This window comes from Scleropages formosus, chromosome 1 (assembly GCF_900964775.1).
Source record: "Scleropages formosus chromosome 1, fSclFor1.1, whole genome shotgun sequence".
NCBI lineage: Eukaryota > Metazoa > Chordata > Actinopteri > Osteoglossiformes > Osteoglossidae > Scleropages > Scleropages formosus.
Window position 1 is genome coordinate 19,264,488 of NC_041806.1, and position 16,106 is coordinate 19,280,593.

At 47.1% G+C, this 16,106-nt stretch overlaps 1 protein-coding gene across 1 annotated transcript in view; it reads right to left on the reverse strand.

Moving 5' to 3' along the window:
- Nucleotides 1–14,011: 14,011 nt before the first annotated feature.
- mao (monoamine oxidase) overlaps nt 14,012–16,106 on the reverse strand; it is a 31,134-nt gene continuing 29,039 nt past the window's right edge. The window contains exons 14-15 of the mRNA XM_018750098.2: nt 16,028–16,090; nt 14,012–14,553 (exon numbers count right to left, since the gene is read on the reverse strand). Of these exons, the coding sequence (XP_018605614.1) occupies nt 14,398–14,553; nt 16,028–16,090 (219 nt within the window). The 3' untranslated portion in view covers nt 14,012–14,397. The remainder of the gene's footprint in view (nt 14,554–16,027; nt 16,091–16,106) is intronic.

Sequence of the window (16,106 nt, forward strand, 5' to 3'; positions counted from 1 at the left end):
ACTCGTACTGATCACCTTTTATTGAAGAACTTAAAACGTGTATACCTTTGCGTACATTTATAATCACAGCACCGTAACTTGGCAACTTAAATGAGCCTCCTGCCTACATCCTGCTTTGATACCCGACAGTCTTGAAACTCGTACTGATCGGATCTGGCCACGCCCCCTGAGCACAACGACACCGGCTGTGCTTTGATTTATTAATAAAAGTTTCACCTTTTATTTAAGGACTTAAACGTTTAGACTTTGCAGTACATTTATAATACAACAGCACCGTACTTAGCCACCTTAATAATGGAGCCTCTGCGCTCGCCTGCTTTTGAAACCCACCGTCTTGAAAGCTGTTACTGATCGGCAAGCTGCCCCACGCTTGCTGAGTCAAACACGCACGACTGCTTGGATTTCTTAATAAAAGTTCACGACCTTTTATTTACGGACTTAAACGTGTATCCTTTTCATTACAGTTATAATACACAGAACCGTAAATGCAACTTAAATTGGCCTCTGCGCTGCGCCTGCTTTGAAACCCGACTTCTTGAAACTCGTAACTGACGTAGCTGGGCCACGCTTGCTGAGGCACCACGCACAACCCTTCCCCGTGGCTTTGGATTTCTTAATGAAAAGTTGCACACATTTTATTAAGAACTTAAACGTGTATACTTTGCAGTACATTTATAATACACAGCACCGTAAATGGCAACTTAAATGGAGCCTCTGCGCTCGCCTGCTTTGAAACCCGACCGTCTTGAAACTCGTACTGATCGGACCTGGCCACGCTTGCTGAGGCACCACGCACCCGGCGTGCTTGGATTTCTTAATAAAAGTTCACCTTTTATTTAAGGACTTAAACGTGTATACTTTGCAGTACATTTATAATACACAGCACCGTAAATGGCAACTTAAATGGAGCCTCTGCGCTCGCCTGCTTTGAAACCCGACCGTCTTGAAACTCGTACTCATCGGACCTGGCCACGCTTGCTGAGGCACCACGCACCTGGCGTGCTTGGATTTCTTAATAAAAGTTCACCTTTTATTTAAGGACTTAAACGTGTATACTTTGCAGTACATTTATAATACACAGCACCGTAAATGGCACCTTAAATGGAGCCTCTGCGCTCGCCTGCTTTGATACCCGACCGTCTTGAAACTCGTACTGATCGGAGCTGGCCACGCTTGCTGAGGCACCACGCACCCGGCGTGCTTGGATTTCTTAATAAAAGTTCACCTTTTATTTAAGGACTTAAACGTGTATACTTTGCAGTACATTTATAATACACAGCACCGTAAATGGCACCTTAAATGGAGCCTCTGCGCTCGCCTGCTTTGAAACCCGACCGTCTTGAAACTCGTACTGATCGGAGCTGGCCACGCCCCCTGAGGCACCACGCACCCGGCGTGCTTGGATTTCTTAATAAAAGTTCACCTTTTATTTAAGGACTTAAACGTGTATACTTTGCAGTACATTTATAATACACAGCACCGTACGTAGCACCTTAAATGGAGCCTCTGCGCTCGCCTGCTTTGAAACCCGACCGTCTTGAAACTCGTACTGATCGGACCTGGCCACGCTTGCTGAGGCACCACGCACCCGGCGTGCTTGGATTTCTTAATAAAAGTTCACCTTTTATTTAAGGACTTAAACGTGTATACTTTGCAGTACATTTATAATACACAGCACCGTACGTAGCAACTTAAATGGAGCCTCTGCGCTCGCCTGCTTTGAAACCCGACCGTCTTGAAACTCGTACTGATCGGAGCTGGCCACGCCCCCTGAGGCACCACGCACCCGGCGTGCTTGGATTTCTTAATAAAAGTTCACCTTTTATTTAAGGACTTAAACGTGTATACTTTGCAGTACATTTATAATACACAGCACCGTACGTAGCACCTTAAATGGAGCCTCTGCGCTCGCCTGCTTTGAAACCCGACCGTCTTGAAACTCGTACTGATCGGACCTGGCCACGCCCCCTGAGGCACCACGCACCCGGCGTGCTTGGATTTCTTAATAAAAGTTCACCTTTTATTTAAGGACTTAAACGTGTATACTTTGCAGTACATTTATAATACACAGCACCGTACGTAGCACCTTAAATGGAGCCTCTGCGCTCGCCTGCTTTGAAACCCGACCGTCTTGAAACTCGTACTGATCGGACCTGGCCACGCCCCCTGAGGCAACACGCACCCGGCGCGCTGTGAATGGATTTCTTAATGAAAGTTCACCTTTTATTTAAGAACTTAAACGTGTATACTTTGCAGTACATTTATAATACACAGCACAGTAAATGGCAACTTAAATGGAGCCTCTGCGCTCGCCTGCTTTGAATACCCGACCGTCTTGAAACTCGTACTGATCGGAGCTGGCCACGCCCCCTGAGGCACCACGCACCCGGCGTGCTTGGATTTCTTAATAAAAGTTCACCTTTTATTTAAGGACTTAAACGTGTATACTTTGCAGTACATTTATAATACACAGCACCGTACGTAGCACCTTAAATGGAGCCTCTGCGCTCGCCTGCTTTGAAACCCGACCGTCTTGAAACTCGTACTGATCGGACCTGGCCACGCTTGCTGAGGCACCACGCACCCGGCGTGCTTGGATTTCTTAATAAAAGTTCACCTTTTATTTAAGGACTTAAACGTGTATACTTTGCAGTACATTTATAATACACAGCACCGTACGTAGCACCTTAAATGGAGCCTCTGCGCTCGCCTGCTTTGAAACCCGACCGTCTTGAAACTCGTACTGATCGGACCTGGCCACGCTTGCTGAGGCACCACGCACCCGGCGTGCTTGGATTTCTTAATAAAAGTTCACCTTTTATTTAAGGACTTAAACGTGTATACTTTGCAGTACATTTATAATACACAGCACCGTAAATGGCAACTTAAATGGAGCCTCTGCGCTCGCCTGCTTTGAAACCCGACCGTCTTGAAACTCGTACTGATCGGAGCTGGCCACGCTTGCTGAGGCACCACGCACCCGGCGTGCTTGGATTTCTTAATAAAAGTTCACCTTTTATTTAAGGACTTAAACGTGTATACTTTGCAGTACATTTATAATACACAGCACCGTACGTAGCACCTTAAATGGAGCCTCTGCGCTCGCCTGCTTTGAAACCCGACCGTCTTGAAACTCGTACTGATCGGAGCTGGCCACGCCCCTGAGGCACCACGCACCCGGCGTGCTTGGATTTCTTAATAAAAGTTCACCTTTTATTTAAGGACTTAAACGTGTATACTTTGCAGTACATTTATAATACACAGCACCGTAAATGGCAACTTAAATGGAGCCTCTGCGCTCGCCTGCTTTGAAACCCGACCGTCTTGAAACTCGTACTGATCGGACCTGGCCACGCCCCCTGAGGCAACACGCACCCGGCGTGCTTGGATTTCTTAATGAAAGTTCACCTTTTATTTAAGGACTTAAACGTGTATACTTTGCAGTACATTTATAATACACAGCACCGTAAATGGCAACTTAAATGGAGCCTCTGCGCTCGCCTGCTTTGAAACCCGACCGTCTTGAAACTCGTACTGATCGGAGCTGGCCACGCTTGCTGAGGCACCACGCACCCGGCGTGCTTGGATTTCTTAATAAAAGTTCACCTTTTATTTAAGGACTTAAACGTGTATACTTTGCAGTACATTTATAATACACAGCACCGTACGTAGCACCTTAAATGGAGCCTCTGCGCTCGCCTGCTTTGAAACCCGACCGTCTTGAAACTCGTACTGATCGGAGCTGGCCACGCTCCCTGAGGCACCACGCACCCGGCGTGCTTGGATTTCTTAATAAAAGTTCACCTTTTATTTAAGGACTTAAACGTGTATACTTTGCAGTACATTTATAATACACAGCACCGTACGTAGCAACTTAAATGGAGCCTCTGCGCTCGCCTGCTTTGAAACCCGACCGTCTTGAAACTCGTACTGATCGGAGCTGGCCACGCTTGCTGAGGCACCACGCACCCGGCGTGCTTGGATTTCTTAATGAAAGTTCACCTTTTATTTAAGGACTTAAACGTGTATACTTTGCAGTACATTTATAATACACAGCACCGTACGTAGCACCTTAAATGGAGCCTCTGCGCTCGCCTGCTTTGAAACCCGACCGTCTTGAAACTCGTACTGATCGGAGCTGGCCACGCTTGCTGAGGCACCACGCACCCGGCGTGCTTGGATTTCTTAATAAAAGTTCACCTTTTATTTAAGGACTTAAACGTGTATACTTTGCAGTACATTTATAATACACAGCACCGTACGTAGCACCTTAAATGGAGCCTCTGCGCTCGCCTGCTTTGAAACCCGACCGTCTTGAAACTCGTACTGATCGGAGCTGGCCACGCCCCCTGAGGCAACACGCACCCGGCGCGCTGTGAATGGATTTCTTAATGAAAGTTCACCTTTTATTTAAGAACTTAAACGTGTATACTTTGCAGTACATTTATAATACACAGCACAGTAAATGGCAACTTAAATGGAGCCTCTGCGCTCGCCTGCTTTGAAACCCGACCGTCTTGAAACTCGTACTGATCGGAGCTGGCCACGCTTGCTGAGGCACCACGCACCCGGCGTGCTTGGATTTCTTAATAAAAGTTCACCTTTTATTTAAGGACTTAAACGTGTATACTTTGCAGTACATTTATAATACACAGCACCGTACGTAGCACCTTAAATGGAGCCTCTGCGCTCGCCTGCTTTGAAACCCGACCGTCTTGAAACTCGTACTGATCGGACCTGGCCACGCTTGCTGAGGCACCACGCACCCGGCGTGCTTGGATTTCTTAATAAAAGTTCACCTTTTATTTAAGGACTTAAACGTGTATACTTTGCAGTACATTTATAATACACAGCACCGTAAATGGCAACTTAAATGGAGCCTCTGCGCTCGCCTGCTTTGAAACCCGACCGTCTTGAAACTCGTACTGATCGGAGCCTGGCCACGCTTGCTGAGGCACCACGCACCCGGCGTGCTTGGATTTCTTAATAAAAGTTCACCTTTTATTTAAGGACTTAAACGTGTATACTTTGCAGTACATTTATAATACACAGCACCGTAAATGGCAACTTAAATGGAGCCTCTGCGCTCGCCTGCTTTGAAACCCGACCGTCTTGAAACTCGTACTGATCGGAGCTGGCCACGCTTGCTGAGGCACCACGCACCCGGCGTGCTTGGATTTCTTAATAAAAGTTCACCTTTTATTTAAGGACTTAAACGTGTATACTTTGCAGTACATTTATAATACACAGCACCGTAAGTAGCAACTTAAATGGAGCCTCTGCGCTCGCCTGCTTTGAAACCCGACCGTCTTGAAACTCGTACTGATCGGAGCTGGCCACGCTTGCTGAGGCACCACGCACCCGGCGTGCTTGGATTTCTTAATAAAAGTTCACCTTTTATTTAAGGACTTAAACGTGTATACTTTGCAGTACATTTATAATACACAGCACCGTACGTAGCACCTTAAATGGAGCCTCTGCGCTCGCCTGCTTTGAAACCCGACCGTCTTGAAACTCGTACTGATCGGAGCTGGCCACGCTGCCTGAGGCACCACGCACCCGGCGTGCTTGGATTTCTTAATAAAAGTTCACCTTTTATTTAAGGACTTAAACGTGTATACTTTGCAGTACATTTATAATACACAGCACCGTAAATGGCAACTTAAATGGAGCCTCTGCGCTCGCCTGCTTTGAAACCCGACCGTCTTGAAACTCGTACTGATCGGAGCTGGCCACGCTTGCTGAGGCACCACGCACCCGGCGTGCTTGGATTTCTTAATAAAAGTTCACCTTTTATTTAAGGACTTAAACGTGTATACTTTGCAGTACATTTATAATACACAGCACCGTAAATGGCAACTTAAATGGAGCCTCTGCGCTCGCCTGCTTTGAAACCCGACCGTCTTGAAACTCGTACTGATCGGAGCTGGCCACGCTTGCTGAGGCACCACGCACCCGGCGTGCTTGGATTTCTTAATAAAAGTTCACCTTTTATTTAAGGACTTAAACGTGTATACTTTGCAGTACATTTATAATACACAGCACCGTAAATGGCACCTTAAATGGAGCCTCTGCGCTCGCCTGCTTTGAAACCCGACCGTCTTGAAACTCGTACTGATCGGAGCTGGCCACGCCTGCTGAGGCACCACGCACCCGGCGTGCTTGGATTTCTTAATAAAAGTTCACCTTTTATTTAAGGACTTAAACGTGTATACTTTGCAGTACATTTATAATACACAGCACCGTACGTAGCACCTTAAATGGAGCCTCTGCGCTCGCCTGCTTTGAAACCCGACCGTCTTGAAACTCGTACTGATCGGACCTGGCCACGCTTGCTGAGGCACCACGCACCCGGCGTGCTTGGATTTCTTAATAAAAGTTCACCTTTTATTTAAGGACTTAAACGTGTATACTTTGCAGTACATTTATAATACACAGCACCGTAAATGGCAACTTAAATGGAGCCTCTGCGCTCGCCTGCTTTGAAACCCGACCGTCTTGAAACTCGTACTGATCGGAGCTGGCCACGCTTGCTGAGGCACCACGCACCCGGCGTGCTTGGATTTCTTAATAAAAGTTCACCTTTTATTTAAGGACTTAAACGTGTATACTTTGCAGTACATTTATAATACACAGCACCGTACGTAGCACCTTAAATGGAGCCTCTGCGCTCGCCTGCTTTGAAACCCGACCGTCTTGAAACTCGTACTGATCGGAGCTGGCCACGCCCCCTGAGGCACCACGCACCCGGCGTGCTTGGATTTCTTAATAAAAGTTCACCTTTTATTTAAGGACTTAAACGTGTATACTTTGCAGTACATTTATAATACACAGCACCGTAAATGGCAACTTAAATGGAGCCTCTGCGCTCGCCTGCTTTGAAACCCGACCGTCTTGAAACTCGTACTCATCGGAGCTGGCCACGCTTGCTGAGGCACCACGCACCCGGCGTGCTTGGATTTCTTAATAAAAGTTCACCTTTTATTTAAGGACTTAAACGTGTATACTTTGCAGTACATTTATAATACACAGCACCGTAAATGGCAACTTAAATGGAGCCTCTGCGCTCGCCTGCTTTGAAACCCGACCGTCTTGAAACTCGTACTGATCGGACCTGGCCACGCTTGCTGAGGCACCACGCACCCGCGTGCTTGGATTTCTTAATAAAAGTTCACCTTTTATTTAAGGACTTAAACGTGTATACTTTGCAGTACATTTATAATACACAGCACCGTAAATGGCAACTTAAATGGAGCCTCTGCGCTCGCCTGCTTTGAAACCCGACCGTCTTGAAACTCGTACTGATCGGAGCTGGCCACGCTTGCTGAGGCACCACGCACCCGGCGTGCTTGGATTTCTTAATAAAAGTTCACCTTTTATTTAAGGACTTAAACGTGTATACTTTGCAGTACATTTATAATACACAGCACCGTAAATGGCAACTTAAATGGAGCCTCTGCGCTCGCCTGCTTTGAAACCCGACCGTCTTGAAACTCGTACTCATCGGACCTGGCCACGCTTGCTGAGGCACCACGCACCCGGCGTGCTTGGATTTCTTAATAAAAGTTCACCTTTTATTTAAGGACTTAAACGTGTATACTTTGCAGTACATTTATAATACACAGCACCGTAAATGGCAACTTAAATGGAGCCTCTGCGCTCGCCTGCTTTGAAACCCGACCGTCTTGAAACTCGTATTGATCGGACCTGGCCACGCTTGCTGAGGCACCACGCACCTGGCGTGCTTGGATTTCTTAATAAAAGTTCACCTTTTATTTAAGGACTTAAACGTGTATACTTTGCAGTACATTTATAATACACAGCACCGTAAATGGCACCTTAAATGGAGCCTCTGCGCTCGCCTGCTTTGAAACCCGACCGTCTTGAAACTCGTACTCATCGGAGCTGGCCACGCCCCCTGAGGCACCACGCACCCGGCGTGCTTGGATTTCTTAATAAAAGTTCACCTTTTATTTAAGGACTTAAACGTGTATACTTTGCAGTACATTTATAATACACAGCACCGTACGTAGCAACTTAAATGGAGCCTCTGCGCTCGCCTGCTTTGAAACCCGACCGTCTTGAAACTCGTACTAATCGGAGCTGGCCACGCTTGCTTAGGCACCACGCACCCGGCGTGCTTGGATTTGTTAATAAAAGTTCACCTTTTATTTAAGGACTTAAACGTGTATACTTTGCAGTACATTTATAATACACAGCACCGTACGTAGCACCTTAAATGGAGCCTCTGCGCTCGCCTGCTTTGAAACCCGACCGTCTTGAAACTCGTACTGATCGGACCTGGCCACGCCCCCTGAGGCACCACGCACCCGGCGCGCTGTGAATGGATTTCTTAATGAAAGTTCACCTTTTATTTAAGAACTTAAACGTGTATACTTTGCAGTACATTTATAATACACAGCACAGTAAATGGCAACTTAAATGGAGCCTCTGCGCTCGCCTGCTTTGAAACCCGACCGTCTTGAAACTCGTACTGATCGGAGCTGGCCACGCTTGCTGAGGCACCACGCACCCGGCGTGCTTGGATTTCTTAATAAAAGTTCACCTTTTATTTAAGGACTTAAACGTGTATACTTTGCAGTACATTTATAATACACAGCACCGTACGTAGCAACTTAAATGGAGCCTCTGCGCTCGCCTGCTTTGAAACTCGACCGCCTTGAAACTCGTACTCATCGGAGCTGGCCACGCTTGCTGAGGCAACACGCACCCGGCGCGCTGTGAATGGATTTCTTAATGAAAGTTCACCTTTTATTTAAGAACTTAAACGTGTATACTTTGCAGTACATTTATAATACACAGCACCGTACGTAGCAACTTAAATGGAGCCTCTGCGCTCGCCTGCTTTGAAACCCGACCGCCTTGAAACTCGTACTGATCGGACCTGGCCAAGCCCGCTGAGGCACCATGCACCCGGGAAGCTGTGAATGGATTTCTTAATAAAAGTTCACCTTTTATTTAAGGACTTAAACGTGTATACTTTGCAGTACATTTATAATACACAGCACCGTACGTAGCAACTTAAATGGAGCATAACCCTCATTCCAGCCTTAACCCTACCTCCAGCCATAGCCCACACTCCAGCCTTGACCCTATCTCCAGCCGTTACATTAACTCTCAGATGAACTCTGGCTGCTGCTCACACCACAGCGCAGGCCCCACAAAAAGCTGAAACCCTCAGCCGGGCTCCAACACTTGCCCTTGCCCGAACCCTAACCCTAGTTCCAGCCTTAACCCTACCTCCAGTCAAAGCCCAGGCTCCAGCCTTGACACAACCTCCAGCCCGAACCCTAGTTCCCAACTGAACTCTGGCTGCTGCGCACACCACAGCGCCGGCCCCGCAAAAAGCTGAAACCCTTTTCCGGGCTCCAGCACTTGCCCTTGCCCGAACCCTAACCCTAGTTCCAGCCTTAACCCTACCTCCAGTCATAGCCCAGGCTCTAGCCTGGACTCTATCTCGAGCCTTTACACTAACTCCCAAACTGAACTCTGGCTGCTGCGCTCATCACAGCGCTGGCCCCGCAAAAAGCTGAAACCCTCAGCCGGGCTCCAACACTTGCCCTTGCCCGAACCCTAACCCTAGCTCCAGCCTTAACCCTACCTCCAGCCATAGCCCAGGCTCCAGCCTTGACCCTATCTCCAGCCATTACACTAATTCCCAACTGAACTCTGGCTGCTGCGCATTCCACAGCGCCAGTCCCGCAAAACGCTGAAACCCTCAGCCGGGCTCAAGCACTTGCCCTTGCCCGAACCCTAACCCTAGTTCCAGCCTTAACCCTACCTCCAGCCATAGCTCAGGCTCCAGCCTTGACCCTATCTCCAGCCCGAACCCTAGTTCCCAGCTGAACTCTGGCTGCTGCGCACACCACAGCGCCGGCCCTGCAAAAAGCTGAAACTCTCAGCCGGGCTCCTGCACTTGCCCTTGCCCGAACCCTAACCCTAGTTCCAGCCTTAACCCTACCTCCAGCCATAGCCCAGGCACAAGCCTTGACCCTACCTCCAGCCCAAACCCTTGCTCCCAGCTGAACTCTGGCTGCTGCGCACACCACAGCGCAGGCCCCGCAAAAAGCTGAAACCCTCAGCCGGCCTCCAGCATTTGCCCTTGCCCGAACCCCAACCCCAGCTCCAGCTTAACCCTACCTCCAGTCAAAGCCCAGGCTCTAGCCTTGACCCTATCTCCAGCCCTAACCCTAGTTCCCAGTTGAACTCTGCCTGCTGCGCACACCATAGCGTCGGCCCCGCAAAAAGCTGAAACCCTTAGCCGGGCTCCAGCACTTGCCCTTGCCCGAACCCTAACCCTAGCTCCAGCCTTAACCCTGTCTCCAGCCATAGCCCAGGCTCCAGCCTTAACCCTACCTCCAGCCCTAACCCTCGCTCCCAACTGACCTCTGGCTGCTGTGCACACCACAGCGCTGGCGGAGTGGAGCAGTGGCCCAGTGGGTTTCGCTGGGTCCTCCTCTCTTGGGGGTCTGCGGTTCATGTCCTGCTTGGGGTGCCTTGTGATGGACTGGTGTCCTGTCCTGGGTGTGTCCCCTCCCCCTCTAGCCTTATGCCCTGTGTTGCTGGGTTAGGCTCTGGCTCCATGGGAGAGGTGGTTTCAGGTGGTGCCTGTTTCTGTGATATTTCCCAGTACAGGCTGGTCTCTGTGTTTTGGGCTTTCACTATGTCTTTACCTCTCAGGTGTCCATGACCACAGTACAACATACTCTGAACAAGGTATGTAGCCTACCATTGGGGTGAGAATGTGACAACCTCTTTAAGGGTGGGGATGGATGGATGGATGGATGCATTAAAATAGCAGAAAATGATGTTATTAGGCCAGAGCTGTCTGTTTGCTGCAGTGATGCCCAGGCAAGATCCCTAACAGAAGTAAACACTGCAAATGACAGCTGTGTGTTTTATTTTTTGGTTTTGGCGAAGTCTTGGCTAATGTGGACTATGAGGTAATGAATGAGTTTTAGTGATAAGTGCAAAAGCAAAATCCTTTTTGCAGCAGGAAATTAATTTGATGAACCTTCCACTGAAGGAGAGACATTGCATGGGGGGGTGTGGGTACTGTTCTGTGTTCCCTGGGAAAGCGTAGCATTTTAGAGCATCTCCCCTTCTTCAAACTCTTTTCAGGAGCTTTGCATGGCATGAAAAAGGTTTGTTTTGGCAACACTCTGGTTTTGGTGTTTCATTATCTATATAATTTACATTCACATTTATCCATGGACCTGATGCTTTTTTTCTCCAAAATGACCTGCAGTGTTAAGGTACTTACCGTGATTTAACACTTATACGGTTGGGTAACTTTTTTTTTTAGATCAAAGCAGCACAGATGGGGGGGCGCGGTGGCACAGCGGGTTAGACCAGGTCCTGCTTTCTGGTGGGTCCTGGGTTTGACTTTCGCTGGGGTGCCTTTCAACAGACTGGCGTCCTGTCCTGGGAGTGTCCCCTCCCCCTCCAGCCTTACGCCCTGCACTGCTGGGTTAGGCGCCGGCTCACCGCGACCCTGTATGGGACAAGCGGTTCAGACAGTGTGTGTGTGTGTGTGTGTGTGCGTGTGTGTGAGTGAGTGAGTGTGAGTGTGAGAGTGAGCACAGATAGGGTTTGGTGTGTGTACAAGCAGTTGTTTTCACTTTACATTTACATTTATTCATGTATAAGGCACTTTTCTCCAAAGCGAAGTACATCTCACCGGAAGTCCAACGTGTCCGTTACATCAGCAGAACGAGACACTTATATGCAGATGCATGATTCTAAAACACAGTTAGTTTGTTACTTTCTGCCATATGACCTACTGTACATCACACACACACACACAGCTCAGTTCTGATTTATGACATGATTGTACACTCCTGTGGCTCCCAAGGGGAACAGTGATGCCAAGTGCGGAAAAGGGCAGCAGCGCTGGCATTTGGAGCGTCTCTATCATGTACTGGAAGGCTACCGCGGCTTGCGGGGAATGACCATGGCCAGGACAGTACCACAGAGGTGCTCTGCTTCACGTTTTTATTAGCTTTGGAATTAAACCGTACAAAGAGATGAGAAGGTGCACTCAGAGCACGGGATCATTTCACAGCGAGGACACAGGACGGTAGGGAAGGGGGGGCGGGGTGTCTGCAGGGCTATGCTGAAGACGGCAGTGGCAACACATTCACTGCAGTCCTCGCTTTAGAGCTTGGGAGGGCCAGCAAGCTGAGTTCAGGGTGAATCCAGATGTTCTGCACCAGGATCATGAAGCCGCACCGCAGGCTGTTTGTTCTGCGATTAGAGTCATAAGCCCAGCATGGGAGCAGACACCCAAGCACCCCGGGCTGGACATCTACTCTGACCTCGAAGAGGTCAGTTTTACGGCTGGGAGAATCAAAGCTGTGTGTGAAACGGCGAGTCAACTATTGCAAGCAGGGGCCGCGGCAGCAGCCGGCTCACTTGGGCTCATGTGTGAAGTGCTGAGGTACGGAAACAAGGCGAGGACGTGTGGGGTCAGGACGGTGTTCGGGGTTCAGCGTCACAACCACAGAGGCACTTGGAAAAAAAAAAAACGGAGAAACGGCACAACTGGAATAAGGCACGAGATCACAGATACGGTAAACCGACACACAGCGTGGCGCGACCACGCGACGACACACACTGCACACACTGTCCGGTTACACGAGTTTAAATGGGTCGGACACACTCCATGCGCTACTTACTCAACCACTACTCGTTCCAGCTACCTACTATTTCTGGACGAACCAACAACAGCATACATTGACGCATGAGACTTTGATTAAACCGTCTAAAAAGGATTTAACAGCAAGCAGCTGCACTTTCCGTCAAGCTGAAACAGCGTTCGGGAACATGGGTACATTTACCCCTTCGGGACAGTCATGCCGATACAAGAGTCTTAGAAACAGAATTTTCTGGTGTGTTGGAGCCAGATGTTTGCATGTTTTCAAAACCACTGCGGCGTATACAGAATGTCTGTTTTTTTATGCTCCTCGTAATATTCAGTCTTTCCGTGTATTTGCGAATAGTCTGAATTCTGTTTGCTTAAAAAGAATGAGGCGGCGCTCTGCCTTGGCAGAGTGAACGGCTGAACAGCGCCATCTTCAGGTCAGGAGGTCAAAAGGCACGGTACAGCAACAGGACCGCAGTAGCGGGACTCCAGTTCAGAGCTGCAGCCCACTCAACGTGTATTATGTCAGATGTTCGGGTGTTCGCCGAGCTTGGCATTTGGACCGCAAACGTTTCATCACCGGTCGAGGCCTCGTTTTGAAGTCCAAAAGCCAAGCTCGGCGAACACCTGAACATCTGAATCAACAACCTGAGCTACGAACACCATCAATCTTCTTTACCATTCCTAATGTATTGTGTTCACATCATTCGTTAGGCAAGTGCTCCTAACGAGCAGTTTGCCTCAAAACATTCTGCGCAAAACATGAAACTGCTGGCCTTCGTCTTCCACAATTTTATGGGAGGACATAAAATAAACTGAAGAATCAGCGTTACTCATACATGGATATCTTGTTCAGCTTGCTTGGAAAGGGTTGAGTAAAACTAATCCAGACACGCTAAAATGCAATTCCAACACAACACCACCATCGCCATAATAAAGTACGAAACAAATGGATGACTTTTGCATTTTTGGGAAGTACATTCAAAGTGGTTTCATTAGCTGCAATCATCAAGACATCCAAGGACAGGATAATCACATAAAGTGTCTTTAAAGAGGAAAACACATTTTCAAAAACATTTTTCACTTTCTTCTCAATGAAATAACAGCAAAGTTTGCTCTGCACAATTTCTGTATCTTAACGCCCAGTATGTCATAATGCAACATACTGTATAAGCTATAAGACAACAACACACCTAAAATCGGAGGGACCCAAACCAAAAATCACGAGGACTTCTTACACAGTCAACAGTGACTACTGACTAGCAGTTTGACAGATCCTTATGGGGTCCTTTCAGCTCAAATAAAAGCCAAAAATGCTAATCAATGATTTAATCTTATTTTTTAGTCTTCATAAAACTGCCAGTAAATGTTGCCATTATTATCTGGCTTTTAGCAAAACTAGTGTAAAACCCAAGTGGTCTGACTGGTGGTCTTTGGCCAAGCATCGAAGTCCTCATGTGAATTTATTTTGATTACACATGGAATAAAAACAAATGGCTCATTTTATCATTATATTATTTGTTTAAAATGATAAAGTTCCCGACATAAGGCTTAATTCTGATCCTCATGATTTTGAGAAATCACTCTGGTGTTTTTGATCTGTGCATGAAATGTCGTCTTCTGTAAGACTGGAACAGCTCTGCAGCCAGCCCTGCAACTTCAGCCAGAAGATTGGAGGGACAGATGAGAACAGTCTTCACCAAGGCCAGGGAGAGCGTGGAAAAGACGAGGCTTTAGCTCCGCGGAATAAGGCCCCTTTTGTAGGCCAGGAGACTGGCCACAACGGCTGCTGTGAGGACCGAGGATGTCCCCAGGAACTTCAGGAACCCTGGAACAGACGGCAGGTTCCTCTCCCAGAAGGTGGCGACAAACTGACGTGCCGGCACATCCTGGAAGAAAGGCGGGGAAATACTGTATCGCTCATATCTGTTTTCTCATCGGCTTTCCTTGACAGCCTTCTGGGGCAAATTCATTGTTTCTTTTCAGACATATTTAAACCACATCCGTATCTAACAATACCTTTGAATTGTGTCACACACTCACTTTCACACTAAAGCACACACAGATGGTCATTGACTTATGATGTGGTTTCACTGTGACAACCCAGTCATGAGCTGACTTCGTTGTAAACTGCAAATCCCCTTTTATTATAGGAACCACATACAGGCATAACCCCACTTACAAATTTAATTTGTTCCTGAAAACTGTGTGGATACTGATATTTCAGGCACCAAAAGCCTATTTCCCATTGTTTTAAATGAGGAAAATAATAATAATGCATTCCCGGCCCACCCAAAATCCCCAAACAAGTTTTCCCAAATATGACTAGAACACTGCAAAACACCTGCTTAACTATCAAACAATGATTTCAGCACAATATAAAACACATTTACTGCTCCAGGGTAATTCCAACATGACTTATTAATTGATCAGTTCTCTGCTAAATGAGCAGTGAACCAAAAGCAGGGATCCACTGAGTATGTTGCGTTTATTGTGAACAGCTTTTTAAAACTGCACACTGCTGCAATAATACATATGCATACATACCCGAAAAACCATCAGCAAAATTTTTCCTGCTAATTGCATTGCTGTCTCTGCAATCATTCAATTAAATGACATACTCAGTATGGCTGACAGACACTTGTGGAATTTCATACACTTCTCATAATGCTCCACTCCTTTAAAGCAACACTCTTATATTCCTCACACATTAACAGACGGAGAGATCTGGATGCAGACATGCCAGCTACAGTACATTACTGCCCTTCCACTTCACTGCATAAAGAATGACTCTCAGTTATTTCCGTTGGATAGATTCTTTTATACTGATTTTTTAATTTGAGAACTGGGTATCAAAAGCCAAAGGCTGTTATATCTAAATTTCTGATAAAAAAGTACATCAACTCCTGTCAAAAACATGAAAATTTCTGGGTGATTCCAAACTTTTGAACTCTAGCATACGTAAGAATATAATAACTTCAATTTCTAAACATATTTTCTTCCTCTTTTTCTTCTCAGCACTACAAAAGACCTACTTTTTTGCTTGCTAGCAAGCCATTTTAAACAAAAAGCAACAAAGGGAATCACAGCGAAAAGTTTTGTAAACAAAACACAATCACTGCTAGGCATCTAAAAATGGAACGAGACCCAAACAATAAGAAAAACGGTCCCTTGCACCAGTGCAGTCAGTCAGAGTTATTATAAAGCAGATGGAGTGGTTGCATTAGCCTTTACAACCAAACATCAGGGACTCAAATTGTTAAATAAGGTTAACAGGACAGCTGTTTAAGTCCAGGTCGTTGTAAGTCGCATATGTTGTAACTGGAGGACAGCCTGTAATCACACAGACTTATGTACACTTACCACAGACTCAGGTTCTTGCTTCCAAATCTCACTCTGGGGAATCAAACCCATGGTATGGAGAATCTGGGGGTGAAAGTCC